We start from the raw sequence: 19,052 nt of genomic DNA, 5'->3' as shown, positions 1-19,052 counted from the left end.
GCTGTGTGCTGGTCGCAGGGATGGTTGGCGGCATACTGAGGCCAGTGGGCCGGTTTCCTTGTCCAGCAAACCTTTGTATAAGGTCTCCTGCTTGGATATCAGGCTCCCGGGTGACCATGGCAGCTTCTGGAGTCAGTATATAGTCATTTTATTCTTAGTAACTAGGTCGGGGAGTGGGGGGTCCTTTGAGATCCCCTGAGATCACTGGGTTTCACGGAGGCTGGTGAGAGGCCACGGGCTGGATCACTCAGTAGGGAGTCCTAACCGTGTGCAGGCACTGTGGGTAGAGCTGTGCATTCAGTAAACCGAATCTGTCCTCATGGAGCATCTGTTGCAGAGACGGGGAGGAGACACAGCTGCCAGCGTCTACAGCGATAGGGCTGGAGGACTGAGCGGGGTCCCAGGGCTGCGCCAGCAGGAAGGGCGCTGAAAGAGGCCTGAGACAGGACATCTGACGGGTGCTGGGCAGACCACAGGGAGTTGAGGGTGGCGGAGCAGAGGCCAGGGCGGGCAGATAGGAGGGGAAGTTAGAGGTGCCACTGTGGCCTTGAAGGCGGTGTTCTGAGTGGGACACTCCATCGGGAATGTTTCTCGAGCCCGTTGATGTGGGCCAGCCCCATCCGAGCCGTGGGCACGTGGGTGGGAGGGTGAGGCGTTCTGTCCTGCGGAGCCTGGCAGGACACGGAGCTGGAGTTGCCACATGGCCCATGGCTCGTTCTGTCCCCAGTGTCTGGCTCCCTGGTCACCACCAGGGCCCACGCTGGTCTCAGTGACACAGCTTCTTTGAGGGGAATGAGGGCCGTAGGGACTGTTGTCCCTTCCCTCTGTCCAAAGCCTTAACAGGAGGCAAGGATCCCCTCAGGCTACCTGGGCACTGGTGCTGCATTTGAATGGCTTTTAACATTTGTCGGGAATGACATGCCCGGCGGGAAATTACTCTCAGTGGTTTCAATTCCATACATTCAAAACATTGAAACAGTTTAGAGATTTTAATTTGAGTCTTTTGTGTCTGCTAAAGGACATCGAATTTATGGCAGAAGATCGAATAAGAATAATATGTTTATTATTCATGTGGTTACATCTTGGGGGTATTTTGAGTAATCAGTATTTTTTTTAGGTTATAGAAAAGATAAATTCGGTTGGGTGGATTACTTGAAGGCCTGCAAATTGCAAAATGCTCCCAAGAGATTATTCAGAAACAGAAGTTCTGTAAGTATTTTCTTCCTTGGTATTAGTCAGATGTTTACTTCAGCTTAAATTTTAAATAATTCACTGTATATTCTCTTGTATTTTAATCTTTTAAGAATCCTTAGCTTCCTGTGACTTTTCTCACTGAATTTGTCAGTTTCCTATGAACTTTTTTCCCCCTTTAAACATACAATTAAGTACTTTAATGAGATGGAGGGAGGAAAAAACTTTACATTTAAAGCCTGCTATAATTTAAAATGCCTTTTAGAATGTTTTCTTTTTGCAGCTAGTGAGTTAGTTGTTTAAGCTGAGTTTTGGTGTTTTGAGACCAGTTGACACCCCAGGTAAACTTTGAATGTACCTGGTCCAGTGGTATTTGTGTATGATGAACATGAGGGTGACCTTTCCGACAGATTCAGGGGTGTATGAGGATCCGTGTCTCAGCATCTAACAGGAGAGAAGAGAGGAGGTCGCAGCCCGGCCTCTCTGGGCCCCGTGGGGCCACGCACCAGGGTGGGGGCTTTGCCGCCTGCTGGCTGTGTCCGTGTTTAGGACAGTCCCCCACTTCTCCAGGCTTCAGTGTCCTGCTCTTGAAATCAATGTTACACAAACTGTTCAACGGGTTTCATAGAATTATATTAAGGAAAGAGAGTTATGGAAATGTGAAAATGCTTTTAAAAATGTAATGTGCTAAAGGAACACAAAAGTCAGGGTCAGCAGAGACAGTAAAGAAGTAGGAAGGCCCCCTTCCAGCCCCCAGATACTGCACGTGTGCTTTCTAAGTCCAGGACTGGCTAATTACAGCTGTACGAGGCGTAGGGTTTTATCACTTTAATGTAACTGTAAATCATAGTCCTTGGCATTCTTAAATACTAAAAACAACGTGTGGGCACTAAAACAACCATTTGGTTTTTTTTGACTATGATTTATTCATGGATTAGTGCATGTGTTTTTCAGAAATATTTAGAAAGCCGCTAATTTCAGCTCTGGTCAAAGTAAATGATAATTTTAGTGCTGAAGAGCATGTCTTTGCTAGTTTTCCAAATAGTGGTATTTGAAAATATACCACATATCAAAAGCCTGCAGGGAGCAGAGAAAGTGATCTGCTACCACTGTATTCAGTCAGCGCAGTATTTTAAAACTCATACAAATGACTCTTAATACTCCTAAGACATGAAGAGGGAAAAATGACAGTGATAAGGAAAATGAAACCTGCCTGCAGGACAAAAGAGAAAAAGCACAAAGTGTTTTTCTTTTTTGTTGAATGAACGTACACTTGGTGCCGGTCTGTTGGAGTATTTTCCCGGCCGGCTGTGTTCTGCGGGGTGAGTGTTGCTCCCCTGCAGACCTTCCTGATGCTGAATGAACGTCACAGACGTTGTGCCCGTGGCTCAGCCCTGGTTCTCTTGGTGCCTCCCCCCGGTGCTGTGTTAGAGCGGTCCGGCGCCTAAAGACCTTGAGGTTGGGATGAAGCTGGAGGCCGTAGACAGGAGGAACCCCTCCTTGGTGTGCGTGGCGACCATCGCAGATGTTGCTGAAGACCGCTTGCTGGTGCATTTTGACAGCTGGGATGACAGTCACAGTTACTGGTGAGACGGCCCTGTGCGCCTTCCTTCCGCGCGCGTGTTTGGTGTTAGGAGCCGCGGTCCTCCTAGCAACGACCGGCAGGACTCCGGCGGCTGACCTGCCCGGCCGCACTCCCTCGGGAGCCGCTCTCTGCGAGGTCACCTAACAAGGCCTCATCCGAGACAGTGTGTCCCGCCCTGGGCCCTTCACTCTGCTGTGGGTGGTTTGTAAGGGAGGAGGAAGTTAACAACTTGCAGTATTTTTTTTTCCCTGAAAAATGTGAAACTCAGACTGGCATATTTTTAAGAAAGGAAGATTCAGGGAGAATGGAGTGAATTGTTCGAAAACCTGTGGAGAGCAGAGAAAATGTGTGCTTATAATGCCATTGAGCTAACATTGCATGCTTTTAAAGGGCTTTCTGGGTGAAAAACCTGAAATACAGATGAGGGCGTGGCGAAAGTAATTTTTGTGGCACTTCTGGAGAGCAGGTCCTGAATAATGGGCAGGTCCGGCCAGGGCTGTGGGTCTTCCCGTGCGAGGCGAGGCGGGGGCTGTTTTCTTCTCTGAACCAAGAAGCAGGGCGTCGATGAAGTGCTGTACGTGTCTTCGGGAGAATCGTCTGGGGTCCTGGAAAAGGAGAGGGAGGAAACTGTCGGCAGATGGAATCTGGTCTGTCCTGTTAAAATCTGGACTGGCCTGTTAATATTTTCCCTTGCCGCCGGCAAGAAGTGGTAGACGGGGCTCATTAAAATGTGCACTCTTTGGGGAGACCGCTGGCAGTTCAGGCCCTAGTCAAACACTCTTTATAAAATTCCTTTTAAATTTCATGAAGCTTACGTAAAAGAGAAGTTTGGCCCCTCAGCTTACAAAATAAAGTACTAAAATGACTTCTCATTCTCTCGAGCTATAAAATATTTTAGCTCCAAAGTAATATTTTTCCATGGCATCTTTTAATATCCAGAATGATCATTACTGTTGGATTCTTTCTCTGGAGTTAATTTGGGATCTAAAAGAGAATCCTGTTTTTGCAGGTGTGATGTAAATAGTCCTTACATCCAGCCAGTTGGTTGGTGTCGGGAGAATGGGAGAACTCTGGTAGCCCCTCAAGGTGAGTGGCCTGGCTGGGTCTTCTTTGAAGCTGTCTCTGGGATTGGCGATGCCTGGTCTTACTCTTGTTGGTGCAAACCACGTTGCAGTACAAAGTATCTGATCAAGATATTGTGCAAGATTCTGTTGACCACCAGATGACCCAGATGTCTGAAATCTGCACATCCTTCCCCATAATGAAAATGGACTGTGTTTTTAAAGACATTAGGCACCCACTTTAAAAAATTGCTTATTTTTCTTTTATCTGGTGAAATGAGTGCAGTCACTGTGAACTGACCTGTAAATCCAGCCATTTCCACCCATGTAACTTACCTTGTAACTTATAGTTAATTCAGTAATTGGCCATGAGATTATTAAATTCACTTAACTTTGGAGTTAAATGTAAGAAACGTGGAGACCTAAGAAGTGAGAATTTCATAGGGAGAGGCCAGATTGCCAGGCCCCTTCACCGAGCCAGCTTAGTGCACAGGAAGAAATGTAGACTAAGGAATATGCCATTCTGGCATGGAGCAGGTGTTTAACCTTTTAATTGGAATAATTCTGGAATTTTACTGTTTAAAAAAATTTTTTTTCATGTGGTTATTGGCCTTTTGTGTATCTTCTTTTAAGAAATAGCTGTTTCAAATTCTTTGCCCTTTTAAAAATTGGGTTGTCTTTTTTACTAATTGTGTGATAAGGGTTCTTTGTCAGATGTGAAATCCTGTTGTCTTTTCTACTTTCTTGATTGTTTCTTTTAAAGCACAGAAGATTTTAATTTTGGTGATGTCCAGTTTATCTGTTTTCTGTTGTGCTTTTGGTATCTAAGGAAGTGTTCCTTCATCTAAGGTCACAGAGACCTGTCACAGAAGACTGCTCTTTACCCATTGATTGGTCTTGGCAGATCCGTCGAAAATAAGTTGTCTGCAGGTGTATGAATTTATTTCTGGACTGACAGTTCTATCCGATAGGTCTGTACGTCTGCCCTAATGCCAGAATCTAATGCCACTACGTTGATTACTGTAACTCTGGAGTAAATTTTGAAAATATAAGTTATGAGCCTCTCACTCTGCAATCTGTTCTTTTCAAGATTGCTTTGGCTGCTCTAAGGCACTTGCGTTTCCCTATGAATTTTAGAGTTAGCTTGACAATTTCTGCCCTTCCTCTAAAAAAGCCAGCTCGGACTTTGATAGGGATTGATCTGTAGCTCAACCTTGGGAGTGTTGCCATCTTAAAAATACTAAGTTTTCTAGCCCGAGAACACAGGACATCCTTCCATTTATTTAGGTCTTCTTTAATTTTTAAATATCTTACGGTTTTCAGTCTGCAAGTCTTGCTCATTATTAAATTTGTTCCTAAGTATTCTAATCTTTTTTTAATTGAATTGCAATTCATATAACATACAATGAACCATTTTAAAGTGACAGTTCAATGGTAGTGTGTTCATGTTCTGCAGCCACCAGTTCTCTTTAATTTCAAAAAATTCTTGTCACTCCATGAAAACATCCTACACTTATTAAGTATACCCACCACCCACTCCCTGACACCAATCCCTGGTAACCTCAAATCTGCTTTCCATGGATTTGCCTATGCTGGAGGTTTGCCTGTTCTGGATATATTATGTTAAAAGAATCATGCAATATGTGATCTTTTGTGCCTGGCTTCTTTCACTTACTGTTATGTTTTAGAGGTTCACCCAAGCTGTAGCAGGTATACATAGTTCATTTCTTTTTATGACTGAATACTATCCCGTTGTATGGATATACCACAAGTTATTTATCAAAGTTTTCTTTCTTTTCTTCCCAGTCAGTATACCTTTTATTTCCTTTTCTTGTCACGTTACATTAGCTAATAGATACCAAGCCTTTAACCTTGTTTCTTGCCTCTTGTTCTGGCTAGGATTTCCAGTACTATGTTGAATGTAGTGGTAAAAGTGGGCATTCTTGTCTTTTTCCTAATATTATGGTGGAAAGGTTTCAGTCTCCCATTATTGAGTATGATGTTGGCTGTATGGTTTTCATAAGTTCCCTGTATCATGTTGAGAAAGCTCCCCTTTACTCCTAGTTTTCTGAATGTTCTTATTGTGAAAGAGTGTTGGACTTTGTCCAGTGCTTTTTCTCAATCTATTGAGAAGATCATCTGGGAGTATTTTTCCCTTTGTTTCACTCAGTGAGCTGTTGAGTTCGGTTTGCTACTGTTGCATTGTGGGGTTTTGTATCTGTATTCATAAGGGAAATTGGTCTGTAGTTTTCTCATCATGTCTTTGTCTGGTCTGTTCTTTTTTGTGCTGTAAATGGAACTGTTTTCTTACTTTCATCTTCGGGTTATTCACTGCTGTTATGTAGGAATACAGTTGATTTTTGTACAATGATCTTATGTTCTGAATGCATTTATTAGCTCTAACGTGTGTGTTCCTTAGGGTTTTCTATGTGCAAGATTCTGTCATCTCTAAGTAGAGATACTTCTACTTCTTCTCTTCAGGCTGCGCGTCTTTTCTTTCTCCCCGAAGTCCTCTGGATAGCGCTTTGCGTGCATTGTGGGACAGAACAGGACTGAACATCCTTTTCTTGTTCCTGACCTTAGGGAATGCTCAGTCTTTCCACATTAGACATGACGTTTACTGTGGGATTTTTGTGGGGGCCTTTTATCAGATTGAGAAAGTTCTCTTCTATTCCTAGTTTGCTTTATCATGAAAGGGTGGTCCCTTATTCTGTTAATATGGTTTTATTATATTGTATATTGCTTTCCATATGCCGAACCAGTCTTGTCTTCCTGGGGTTAATCTCACAATTCTGTGTATGTGTGTGTGTATAAATATATTTTTTTCTCACATGTTGCTGCACTTGGTTTGCTAGTATTTTGTTGAGGAATTTTCTGTCTTTTCGTTAAACTCAACCACTCTTTTTAAATGTTTTTATTTCTGTTTGAGTACCTAAGGCTGCTCAAGAGTACTAAGGGAAAGTAGGATGAACAATTAAGTCAAGAAGTTCAGTTATTTAAAATGTTCATCCGTAGTATGATTACTTGTCTTTAGGGGGGACTCAACAGAGTCACAAAGGGTCTCCTCTTACGGTGTTGCAGGGGGCTGACCCTGCGTGGTGGCCTTCAGTGAACCCTAGAAGCGGCCCACTTGATTTAATGATATATAAAGTGGGAATTCAAGTGGGCAGCCATTTCGTCACGGTACCAACAAGAGAGCAGAGTGCAATGAAAACATACGCAAAGAAACTGTGACTAAAAACTGGGGGATGGCAGTTAAAGCTCATTAGTAGTTTCAGGTAGGAATTTAAACCTGTGGGAAGCTTCTGTCGCTGTGTTGGCCCACCGCTGTGTGAGGGGGTCTGTCCCTGTCCCTTCCCCTGTTACTCTGCTTCTGCCCCGAGCCTGACAGGGCTCAGGGCCAGGCCGAGAGGAGTACAAAAGCTGGGTAAAACTGTATCAGACAAACACAAATAAACAGAAAATAGCAGAATGGCATACCATTTAACTTTTAGTAAAAAGAAAAATTTGAGGCAGGAGGCTATCAATGTGTCCCAAAGGTAAATTTTTTCTATATTAAGTAAGAAGTGCAATTAATAGTGAATGTCACATATGCTTTCATATGCTAAATGTTGTAACATCAGCATGTGACACAAAATACCTCAAGATCCAGCAGTTTTACTCCTGGATGCATTCCAACAGAAATGTGTACTTCTGGTCTCTGCAAAAACTGTGCTAGAATGTACATAACAACACTGTCTGTACCAGTCCCCAAATCAGAGCTACTCAAATGACCATCACCAGTAGAATGGGTAGATTGTGGCATCCTCCCCTCACGGAATACTATGCAGCACTGAAAATGAAAGGTCTGCACACAGAGGTCTGCAAGAACCTCACAGCTAGAATGCTGAGCAGAAGCCGAGGACCGCAGATGAGCCAGTGCTGTATGATTCCATTTATAGAGAGAGAGACCAGAAGGAGAAGAGCTGGTCTCTGCAGAAGCCAGGACAGGCAGCTCCCTTTGAGGAGAGTGGCAGTGACCAGAAGGGGGCAGGCTGGGGATGGGGTGTCCTGCCTCCTGGTTATGTGGAAAAGTGTAGGCAAATTTTTCAGTCTGTCCACTTGATTTGTATATCTTTCTTTAATGCATTTTATTTTGGCAAAACATTTAAATGTGAAGAAAAGATTATGAGAAAAACTGTACAGAAAAAGTTATTTTAGAGATTTTAGCATATTGCTTCAGGCTTTTTGCTTAAATAAAAAATAAACAGGTTTTTGAATAATATAGCTATTTAGCTTCAATAAATGCATAGTGAGATCTTAAAATACATCTCTGTGTGTATGTACATAGTTAAAATTTTTTTAAACACATCCTATGTTGCACCAAAAAGAAATCATAGTTAAAGTTTCCCAAGCAGGAATTGTACAGACCATGTGACATTCTGAGATGATCATGTAGTAAACTAGCTATTGTTATTAATGTTTTAAACAGCTTCAAAAATTAACCACTTAGGGTATCTCTTAAATATTTGGCCAATGATTTAATCAAGGTGACTGAAAGATTATAATTGTCTTTTAGAAGGTAAAAATAAGAAAGATAAATATTTCCTAAAAGTTTGCCCAAATAGCTAAAGCAGTATCCAGGGACAGCAATGGGAAGTTCATAGTCTTAAATGCTTATATGATTTTTTAAGTGAAAATACATTAAGTATGTTTACAATTCAGTTTGCAAGTATAAAACAAACCTAAGGGAGCATGGGGAAAGAAGTGATAAGAATAAAAGCAGCAAACAAAATAATTAGAAAAGACAAAAGAAAACAGTAGATCTAATGGATAAATCTGAGTACTCATTTCTTGAAAGGAAAATGAGAACAACACAATATAGACAGCCCACCTCTGGCAAATGTAATGAGGAATAAAATAACACAAGCATAAAGAGAAACAAGAAACCCAATTAGACAGAAATTTTGTAAACATAAAGAGTGCTTTATACCACGTTATACCAATGCATATTTTTAAATTGCAGTGATAAATAGCAGACTTGGAAACTGTAACTACAAACGTGATTATGAGAATAAAACCCTAATAGATGCAGAGTCATTGCAAAGACTGTCAGTTCATGATTTGAGGTCAGACAGTGATTATGAGTTTTTTCAAACATCCAACGAGCCCTTCTGGGCTTGACCTGGCTCTGCCATGCACTCACACCACCGTGCGACCTTGGTCGGCCTGCTTTACCTTGTGGAGGGAGTGCACGAACCAGTGAGAGTGTGCCCGCGTCTTAGCGGGGCAAACCGCCCTCAGGCTGTCGTAGACCTACGTCAGGGAGTGTGTGTGAAGTTCTTAAAAGGGCTGTTAAACAGTGAGCGTTCAGTTAATAGCGGGGGTTTTTATCATCAGATGTCTTCTAGTGTATGGGAATCAAGATAGCAGTGAGTAATCTTTTGATATTTATGTTGTTTTTCAGGTTGTCCTGATCCAGAAAAATTTTCCTGGACAGAATATCTGGAAGCTACTCAAACTTATGCAGTTCCTGCCCGAGTTTTTAAAATGGTAAGTTTGTATCTGTAGGCACTCCCAACTTTTAAACAGTGCCCGTTTGTGTGGAATTGTGCCTTCCTTTGGCAATTCGAAGTTATTTTAGTTTTTTTCCTTTTAAATTCAGGAGTTATTTTCATTGCTTTTAGTTAAAAACGCAAAGGAGGGGACTCACGGCGGTTCCTACACACAAATGTGGACGACGATTTTCCTCCTTGGGGTACTGTCGAAACCCCATCAGCCTCTGAAGACTGAGCCCTGGGTTTCCGGGTCTCTTGGCCCACTGAGTGGGAGCGCTGAGCTCCGGGTCTCCGGGCCCGTTAGACTGCCCGTGATGTCATCATAAAACGGGCGGTTTGTATGCAGCGCCCGTGTGTTACCGTTTCACCCATTTTGAGTGGGCGATTTGTTAGAACACCGATTTATAAAGTTCAGATTTACACTTACGAATTTATTCCAGGATTAAACCAAGTGTAAATTATTTTGTAAAAGAAGGTGCACTGATAGCAGAGCTGGAGACACTTAAGTTCTGCACCAGGGGTTTGCAGGCTCGGTTCCCTTTCAGCTCTGTGTCCTCCGGGCTCCCTGACTCACCTTCCGTCAGAACTTACAGTGTGACTTCATTTACTGAAAGTTTTCTGAAGATCAGAAGGAGTTCAAAACAAGTGCTATTTCGTTCTTTAAGACAGTTGGTTATAATAGGTTGGATTTAGAGGGCTAGGCATCATCAAATGAAGAGGGGTTAGAAGTTGCAGGGTGCTATAGAGAATTTTAAGAATTGTGCACATTCCATGAGCAAAAATGCCGGCTGCTTGTGGTTTCATTTACTTTCTTACTTTATGTCAAGAAAATTCTACAGGAAAATAAAATTGTGAAAAGATATAGTTTAAAAGGCACCTCGCCACCAGGCTCTGTCGCAGGGTTATTATGAGTTCCTCTCAAGCTGTCTTTGGCATCTGCAATGTGATATAGTTAACTTTTGTTAGCACAGTGGCCGTGGGGGGAAGAGAAACATTTTCAAGGAGCAGAGACCTAATTATGATCAGTATCCTCCCATTTAGTAGACATAATAGTGAATTTTAGAAAGAAAATATGCTTCCACAAAACCCCGAGAGGAACAGACCCAGGACTGGAGAAAGATGTGATTGTTTTATAAGTCATGTGCTATCAAATGTTTTATTTTCCTTCTGCCATTTCTAGACTTGAGAAAGTCAGTACACTTTCATTTTCAAGAAAGTCAACTGAACACTTGGGTGTGTAGTAGCTCTCAGAGTGAGACTTTTCGCCTCCCCTTAAACACCGTCATAGTTGTCTTTTGATTGATATTTGATAAGTTTCCTTAGTTTCAATGATTGGGTAAATCCCAGTCCCTCTTCCCCCCACTGCATCTTCCTAAATGTTTCCTGAGCGTCCGTCTTACCAGACTTCTGGTTCCCAGCATTTTAAAACTTGGAAGAAACCTTAAATCAATACAGTTTAGCATGCTTATGTTATAGATGGAGCAACAAAAACACAGGTCATGGCTTTAAATTACATTGTGCTATGATTTTAAAACAGCGTATCTATTATAATTATGACAGCTTTTATGTGTTTTGAAATTTAGACACAAAGGATCATGTTTATCCTTTGTAATTATTTGTTAATTTTGCCTCCTCGGTCATGCGCTTCAAAGCGGGGCAGTGATAATAGTCAATAATTTCTTAGTTTATTAAGAAAAAAATAAAAACAACTAAACCAATAGGCAAACTAGACAGATCCTTTTTTGAACCTTGTGATCATTAATGAATTTATGATTTAATCTGTCTTTATCTTTTAGCTGTCTTGAAAATTACTGTAATATTCTTCTTACAGGTTTTTATGAAACTGGATAAAATAATATGCATGAAGCTCTGTGTGTTCTGAAAACTAAATTCTAGTTGTATTAAAGATATGGTGTAAAACTGGAACAGTAACATTTCAGAAAACTTAAGTCGCTCGTCTGAATTGTTGGATGTCTCTTGACTTGGCTGCTCTCGTGACGTTACAGCGGTTGCCCCATGGTTTTCTCCCGAATATGAAACTTGAAGTTGTGGATAAACGAAACCCCAGGTTAATCCGTGTTGCTACGATTGTGGATGTCGATGACCAAAGAATAAAGGTACACGTTCTGATTAGCACGATATCATCTTGGCATTTTCGCTGCGTTTGCTGTGAGGCTGACTTCAGAGGCTCTGGTTTCTTGTCTCAGTAGTGGACAGACCTCACTTCCAGTTGCGGGTCTCCAGTAGAGAGCCGTCCAGCTGGCGTGTGTGTGGAAGGGGAGTCTGCAGGCACACCTGATTTTCAGAGGGCTTCTAATGCATCCCTGTTCAGATTTGCTGCTTACACTTTATAAATTTTGGTTCTTTTTTTTTAAGCTTCTTTTTGTTGGTATTGTCAGATTTTTCTTGAAACAGTTGTCATTAAACACCTTAGCTAGAGCAATTAAGTCCTTATTCTCTAGTATTCAAACAAAAGGTTAGATTCTGCAGTGAAAATTTGATGCACAATTTGTGTACTATCCTTGTGACATCTGTTTTTTTTTAAATATACACATCTTTGAAATTAAATTATCCGTAAATGAAAGCTTTTCAGTTTTTTATACAGAGAGCTGGAAGTATCTGTGGAATCCAGTAAATCTTCCACAGTATATGGCAGTTCAGGAATCATTTTCTACCCAGGCAGAGTTTATTTTCAACTTAATGAAACGATTGAAGTCAAGGGATATTTATAGGCATTATTAGGAAAGATGTATTTAAGTTTGATATACAATTTCATATAATTTAAAAGAAATCTTATTTGCTCTTTGCCTCACTTGAAAACAACTTCTGATTGATCTGATAGGGAATAATCAGTGCGTATATTGCGGTAAACGTAGAGGTGAGTGTTTTGCTTGGCGGTAAGTTATCAAGACCCAGTGTTGGCAACGCCCTTTATTCTCCTGAAACGAAAACAGCAGCTGTGCTAAACACTGTCCTGGAGTAGTATGGTGTCGGTATTTTATCCCACATATATTGCTGTTAATGGTTTATTTTAAATTCAATTTTGAGCATATTGCCTGAGTTCTTATTTGTGGCTTTTCACTGTTTAACTCTTATGGCACTTTCTGTGGGAATGACTTTTGGGTATCGTAATTACTTTACAAATTCAGTGATATTTCAGTATTGAAAATGAGCATCAGGTTTCCTCGAATTCTTGTTTGACTTCCATTATGAAATGACTGCGTTTGTAGGAAAGGCTCAGTCTTAATAGTGCAGCCAGCGTTGTTTAGAATTACAATCGTCAGATGATTTTCCTGTGGTTTGTGAGACACATAACAGGAGCATCGAGTTGAACTCACCGACCTTTGCCCAGTGCAGTCCGCTGTCCTTTCTCGGTGTGTTGATCATACTCTTCTGTAGTTTTCTCTTTTGAAGTCGTTGTCCTTCACAGAAGATCTTTATCACTGGCATGTAATAGATGCTTCGTACGTGTGTGAACGAATGAAGGGGTGAGTGGCATCGCGTGTGCTCTGCATCGTCCTGTTTGAATGTGTGAGATGGTTACGTCGCTCAAACAGCGCCCTCCCCTCGACCTCAGCTCCTCTCCTAGTTGCTCTCCGACTCTTTCCCGGGCTCCCACGGTCGTGGCATTCGTGCAGAAGCCTGCGCTGCCCTCCCGGGGCCTTGGTGTTCTGTGCCTGTGCAGGGGCCTCGGGCAAGTGGCTGTCCCCAGGAGAGGGGCGGAAGCAGCCCAGGGCTGCTCTGTGAGGAACTGAGCAGGGAGCCTGAGGGGACCCCGGGGATGCCCACGGGCGCACCTGCTCTGTGCGGCTCGCCTGGGTTTGCCTGCCGGACATGGAGAACCGTCTTCCTGGTGGTGGTTAACGGTGAGGACAGCACTCAGCTTCTGTCTGACACTCTTCTCAGGGCTTTACACGCATTAGTGCATCCTCACAGCAGCTGCGTGACAGAAGGTGCTGTTACAGCCGCATTACAGGTGAGGGGCCCGAAGCCCAGAGAGGTTAAGCAGTTGTTCCAAGGTAACAAGTCAGTACATGGGAGAGCCAGGTTTTAAGCCCTGGCTTGCAGTCAGAGGTTTTCAACTCTGCAGCTTGAAGTCTTCCTACTTCTGCTCTCATGTTCTACTTTTTGTCATGAACGCTGCACTTCATGGAGGGGAGCAGACGTCCAGGGTGAGGAGCCCAGCGCACAGTACCCCCAGGCTCCTTTGCCTTCTGCGCTGAGCCCACACTGCGTGTCCTGCCTGGAGGTGTGCGGGGTCCTGGCGTTCCCGGGCAGGGCACCACGGGACCAGCAAAGACTGACTGTCTTCCTTCCTGCCTCTCCCCCAAATCCGTAGTTGCCCTTGTGGTCTTGACTATTTTTATAAACAAACAGCTTTTTTGAGCTAAAATTCACGCACCATAAAATGTACTGGTTTTGCATATGTTCCCAGGATTGTGCGACCTTCATCACCACCTGCATTTATAACATTTTCATCCCCCAGGAGGAAAGCTCATGTACATTAAGAATCACTGTTCATGTTGCACCTCCACTTAGCCAGAAATCCGCCTTCTGTGTCCATGGATTTGCCTGTTCTGAACATTTCGTATACATGGAATGACAGCACGTGACTGTCGTGTCTGGCTTCTTTCACTTACCATCGTGTTTTGAAGGTTTCACTCATGTTGTAGCATGTGTCAGTACTTTATTCCTTTTTCTTTCCTCTTTCTTTTTTTTTTCTTTCCATCATATGAATGTATCATGTTTTATTTGTCCATCACTGATAGACTTTCGAGTTGCTTCTGCTTTTTGGCTGTTTTAAATAATGCTGCTGTGAACATTTGGGTGTGTTTTTGAGTGGACATGTGTTTTCATTTCTCTTAGGTCTATATCTGGGAGTGGAGTTGCTGGGTCACGTGGTAATTTGATGTTTAACATTGTTCTCCAAAGTGGCTGCACCAGTTTACATTCAGTGTGCAAAGGTTCCAGTTTCTCCAAATCCTCACTAACATTCACTATCGTCTATTTTATCTATTTTTAAACTTCTAGCCATTCTGCTGGGCTTATGTGTTTAGGTCTGAAAGTCTGAATTCTTACACGTGACCGCTCACGATGTGTTGGCCAGGAGGAGTGGGATGCGGTGATGGTGGCTGAGTGGTGGCTGTGGTCACAGCAGTAACAGCAGTGGGTGGGGCGGTGGCAGCCTCAGAAGGCGGCCGCAGTGCGGGCAGAGTAAGAAGGCCCGGCACTGAGCGTGCGCGCTGTTCCAGCCAGCCAGTTAGTATGCTCTTACTGCGTCTTTATCTTCACAACGTCTCTTTGATTTCTTTTTAATTTTTATTTTTTGATATTCATTATTTTTGTATGTATCTGTTTTTATTGAAGTACAGTCAGTTTACAACGCTGTTGTAACATCAGTTTCTGGTGTGCAGCATAGTGCTTCAGTCATACATGACACACATACAGCCATTTTCGTATTCTTTTTCATAAGTTACCACAAGGAATTGAACGTAGCTCCCTGTGCTCTACAGCATGACTTTGTATTGAGACATAGTGGACACACAGCACTGTATCAGTCTCAGGTGTGCAGTGTGGCTGGGTGTTGTGTGCATCGTGGAAGCGTCACCAGTCAGTCTGGTTTTACAACAGCTCTTCTAGGTGGGTGTTGTTTCTTCTTTACGGTTGACGTGGAGAACTTAATTTGACCAAGGCTTTGCCACTAGTTGTGCAAGAGCAGGGTTCACGCTGAGATATTTCTAACTCCAGACCAGCGCGCTCTCATCTGAACGCTTACCCTGTAGCTGGGGATTAAGCCGTTGGAACCAGAGCCTCTCAGTTGCCAGGGTCGGGGAGTGAGGCAGCGGCCTGATTCACGGTATTCTCCTTGCTGGTGCTAGTCAGCAAGATGTTCTCATTCTCATACTGGAAATACTCATCTGGTTGTGCGTGGTCCATTGGTGGGTGCGTTGTGAAGTTTTTCTTCCAGTGGCAAGGTTTTAAGATGCTGTTTCCCCCTTGTGTTGATGACCGTGTTTATTAATTACCATGGTTACTCTCTAATAAATATTTATGATGTACTCAGTGTGTATCTTGTTCAATTTATAGCCAGCTATTATGTTTAATAATTATTCTTTTGTCTGGCTGTGCAGCGTCCTCTGTTATATCTGAAAGCCATTACTGTCACCTTGTCAGGAATTGCACATTAAATTACAATAGACTGATGGATGTTTTTAGGAAGTTTAGCCCTTATTTGGGAAAAAAAAGTTTTCTTCCACAAATAAATGTAAAGGGAGGACTTAGAGTAATATCTGATAAATATTTGCCCTGTGGGAACCACAGCTAAGCTGTGAAATGAATTATAAATGAACTCCAAATAGATGCCTTAGAAAGTTCTACTGAATCATTAATAAATTGAGTCTCTTTAGCAAGTCTTTTCATATTTAATGCATTAACTGGATGCATTTGTGGCATTTCTAAATGAAATAAGAGCACCATGACAAGAGAAATGGGCATGGTAAGTTGTCTGTGTGTGGGACTTATTTTGAATTTTAGGTCAGATCACTAAGTTCAAAGCTTTTGTTTGGAAGAAGAGGAAAACTGCAGGTGGGTTCATGCAAAGCAAAAACCCAAATCCAAGTCGGTGAGCGTTCACTTTAATTAAGGGTCATGAGTGCTTTGAGAAAGTTGCTTGACCCCTGTGTGTCTTGGTTTAATTATCTGTCAAAGAGGGAACAGACTCTGGCATACGTCATCTCACTTGCCAGGGTCTCCAGCCCGGATGCATTTTTGAAAATGGTTTTGAAGTATGAGGTTAGAACAAGATACTGACATTAAAAATGACTGTCCTTTGAACTAAGCTTCTAATTAATGGCCATTACGGTGCCACAGTGATTGGTGACTGTCTTCATTTGGGAAGGAGACTGGGGCAGTTTTCAAAAATATTATGACCAATTAATGAAAAGATAATTTTCAGAGTAGGTGAAACTATAAATTACTGTCCACCATGATTTCCAGGAAAGGTGAGGCCGGTAGGAGGCTCCACCTGGGAAAGGTGCGTCAGTACGATCAGGTCACAGCAAACAGCAGTAGTAACGTCCCTGATGGCTGGCGCGGGGCGGGGCCACGCGGTTGTTTGCTGACTTGCGTTTTCTTCCTCTCCCAGTCCACACAGCAGCCGCGCAGACAGACGCCTTCAGCTGCTCGCCCCAGGTTCTGCGGCTCCGAGGAGGGAGAGCCGGTGGGGACCAGGTGGCCCGGGTCGACAACCCGAGCTCTTAACCTTCAGGGCAGCATCTTTCTCCGTAAGAGGCAAGAGACTGACGCAGCCTTTGGGGGCCGTGTCTCTGGCACCCCGCTGGCTCTGTGGCTTAGCACATACGCGGCCTTAAACTGTGTGTAAGTGGGTGAGTGGCGGGTCCCTGTCAGCTTTATTTGTGGACACTGCAGTTTGAATTCCAGGTAATTTCATATGTCTTGAAATATTCTTCTTTCGACTTTTTTCAGCCATTTAAAAATGTAGAAACCATTTTAGCTACTGGTATGCACAAAAGCGGGTGGTAGGGCCCTGTTTGGCCCCTGGGCTATGATTTGCTGACTCCTGTCTGAACAGATACACTGCACTGAAGAGACTACGAGTGGACTGATGAAGTTGTTCCCTTCAGTATCAGCAGTTTTCTGTCTTTGTCTTATTTTTTCAGATATTTGATTTTTGAACCAAACTAGGATCTGTGTTTGATTTTGAATCTAGTTTTAGGTGTGCTTTAGATGCTCAGTAAAGTGCAGTAGATAGAAGAGATGAGACCTTGCACGGAATCAGCAGCTTCTAGGCCTGAGAGGAGGGCACATCCCAGTATCAGTGGGCTCTGGGAACCGTCCGTCCGTCCAGTCTGATTTTCAGATGTGTTCCTTCACGGAGCGGCCTCTCCGTCACTGGAGTTGTGTTCTCCAGGAACTGTGAGTCGAGTGTTAGCTTGAACACCTTTATGAAAGTTGGTGTATCCAGGACAGAAACTGGCCCCACAGCACTGCGTGGAGGCCTGCGGAGTTTCCGGGACCGCTGGGCCACCTCCCCAGCCCGTCTCAGCAGCCCCACCCGGAGATCTAGTGAGATCCTGCTGTGGGATTCTTGCGCCAGAGGCATCGGCTTAGTCATGAGCTCAGCGGACTGGAAATAGAACATTCCTCAGTTCCCATGCAGAACACTGTGTGGAAACTCGTAAATAAGTGAGGACGGCGTCATAGCATCAGTTGTCTGAACCCTTGTTTTAGGCTCATGTGGTTCTTTGAGTGTCTGAGGAGCGCTCAGCCTGCCCTGTGCACAGACCTGTGTGCAGAAATCCAGGGTGATGTTTGTGTTTCAGGGGTTAATGCACCTTTGACCAAGTTAGGAAAAGGCCTTCTGTTCTGCACAGCCTGTCACTTCACCTGCCTTCGCAGCAAACGGGAGAGCATAGGGGCCCGTCTGAGCTTCAGACGAGATGCTCCTGTTCTGCGCCCTTCTCTGGAGCAGGAGTGCCGCCCCCCGCCCCCGGCCAGCTGCGATCTGGATGTCCCCAGCGCCCTTACCAGCCGCACTGCTGAGCTCATTATGCCGAGCAGCGTCTCTGTTTCTCACAGCCTGCTCTGCGGGCACTCTATTTTTACCACCAGAAGAATATCTATTAAAAATAAATAAGTGGGCGCAAACACCCCAGAATAAACTGATTAGGCAAGACGGTGAATACATTTTCCCCCATGTTGCAAAATGTGTCATTTCTCGTGATACAGGAAAGGGCCACCGACTCGGGGAAAGGAGTCTCTTCTGTGGGGGGGGGGGTAGACTCTGACGCAGGTTCACGCACTTCTGGAAAGGAGTTGTGTGAGTGTCCCATCGCCTACTGTAACACGTGACGCCACACTTTAAAATAACACAGATGTATCACGGTGCACTTCTCCGCGTCACAGGCTGGAACCAAGGTTTCAGCAAGGCCGTCTTCCTCCGGGAAGCTCCGGGGGGGAACCCTCTTCCTGGCCTTGTCCAGTTTCCGGAGCTGCTTCCACTCCTTGCTCGTGGTCCTTTTCTCCATATTTAAGGTCAGAGTGTAGCCTCTTCCAGCCTCTGTCTGACAGGTCTGCCTCCCACGAATAGGGACCATTGTGGTTACCCTGGGCCCGCAGGGCGACCTGGGGTAGTCCCTGCCATCTCAAATTCCTTATGTTACACCTGCCAAGTCCCTCTTGCCATGTAAGGTAGCATTTTCCCGGGTTTTAGGGGTTAAGATGTGGACATTGTTGAGAACTATTACCCTCCCTACCGCAGTGGTATTTGGTGAAGTTAAGATACGTGTTAAAAACAGGAGAGGTGAGGCCCACCGTGCAGTCAACAGCTTTTATTGACTGAGCACCCCAAGGTAGAAGAGACCACTCTGGGAGCTGGGGTCCCTGGGATGAGGTTCAGACTTGGAACCTGCCCTCACAACCTAGTTGGGAGATAAGTTAAATCACAGTTCAGTATAGGGTACGTGGCACGATCCGTCAAGTGCTGTGAAAGCACATTGCAGATGCAGCGAGCATCAAGAGCAGAGATGCTGCGGGCAGATAGCTTCTCCAGAAGAACAGTTTTCCTTTTCTTAGAGAAAGTATATGACATGCCTTGTTTTATTTGCATTTCCAAACACCAAATGCCTTTATTTACTATCAGGTAGAGACAAAGGAGTC

General features: G+C 43.8%; 1 protein-coding gene across 7 annotated transcripts in view; it reads left to right on the top strand.

The window, feature by feature from the left end:
* The window catches only part of L3MBTL4 (L3MBTL histone methyl-lysine binding protein 4), a 332,768-nt gene that overhangs the window by 181,191 nt on the left and 132,525 nt on the right, over window positions 1-19,052 (top strand). For all 7 annotated transcript variants that reach the window (XM_072949221.1, XM_072949220.1, XM_072949226.1 and 4 more), the window contains 5 exons: window positions 1,118-1,209; window positions 2,623-2,777; window positions 3,786-3,862; window positions 9,284-9,369; window positions 11,381-11,491. In XM_072949221.1, the coding sequence (XP_072805322.1) occupies window positions 1,118-1,209; window positions 2,623-2,777; window positions 3,786-3,862; window positions 9,284-9,369; window positions 11,381-11,491 (521 nt within the window). The remainder of the gene's footprint in view (window positions 1-1,117; window positions 1,210-2,622; window positions 2,778-3,785; window positions 3,863-9,283; window positions 9,370-11,380; window positions 11,492-19,052) is intronic.

The sequence above is a fragment of the Vicugna pacos genome, chromosome 24 (assembly GCF_048564905.1).
Source record: "Vicugna pacos chromosome 24, VicPac4, whole genome shotgun sequence".
In the NCBI taxonomy this organism is placed as follows: domain Eukaryota; kingdom Metazoa; phylum Chordata; class Mammalia; order Artiodactyla; family Camelidae; genus Vicugna; species Vicugna pacos.
This window is presented reverse-complemented; position numbering and strand designations above follow the sequence as displayed.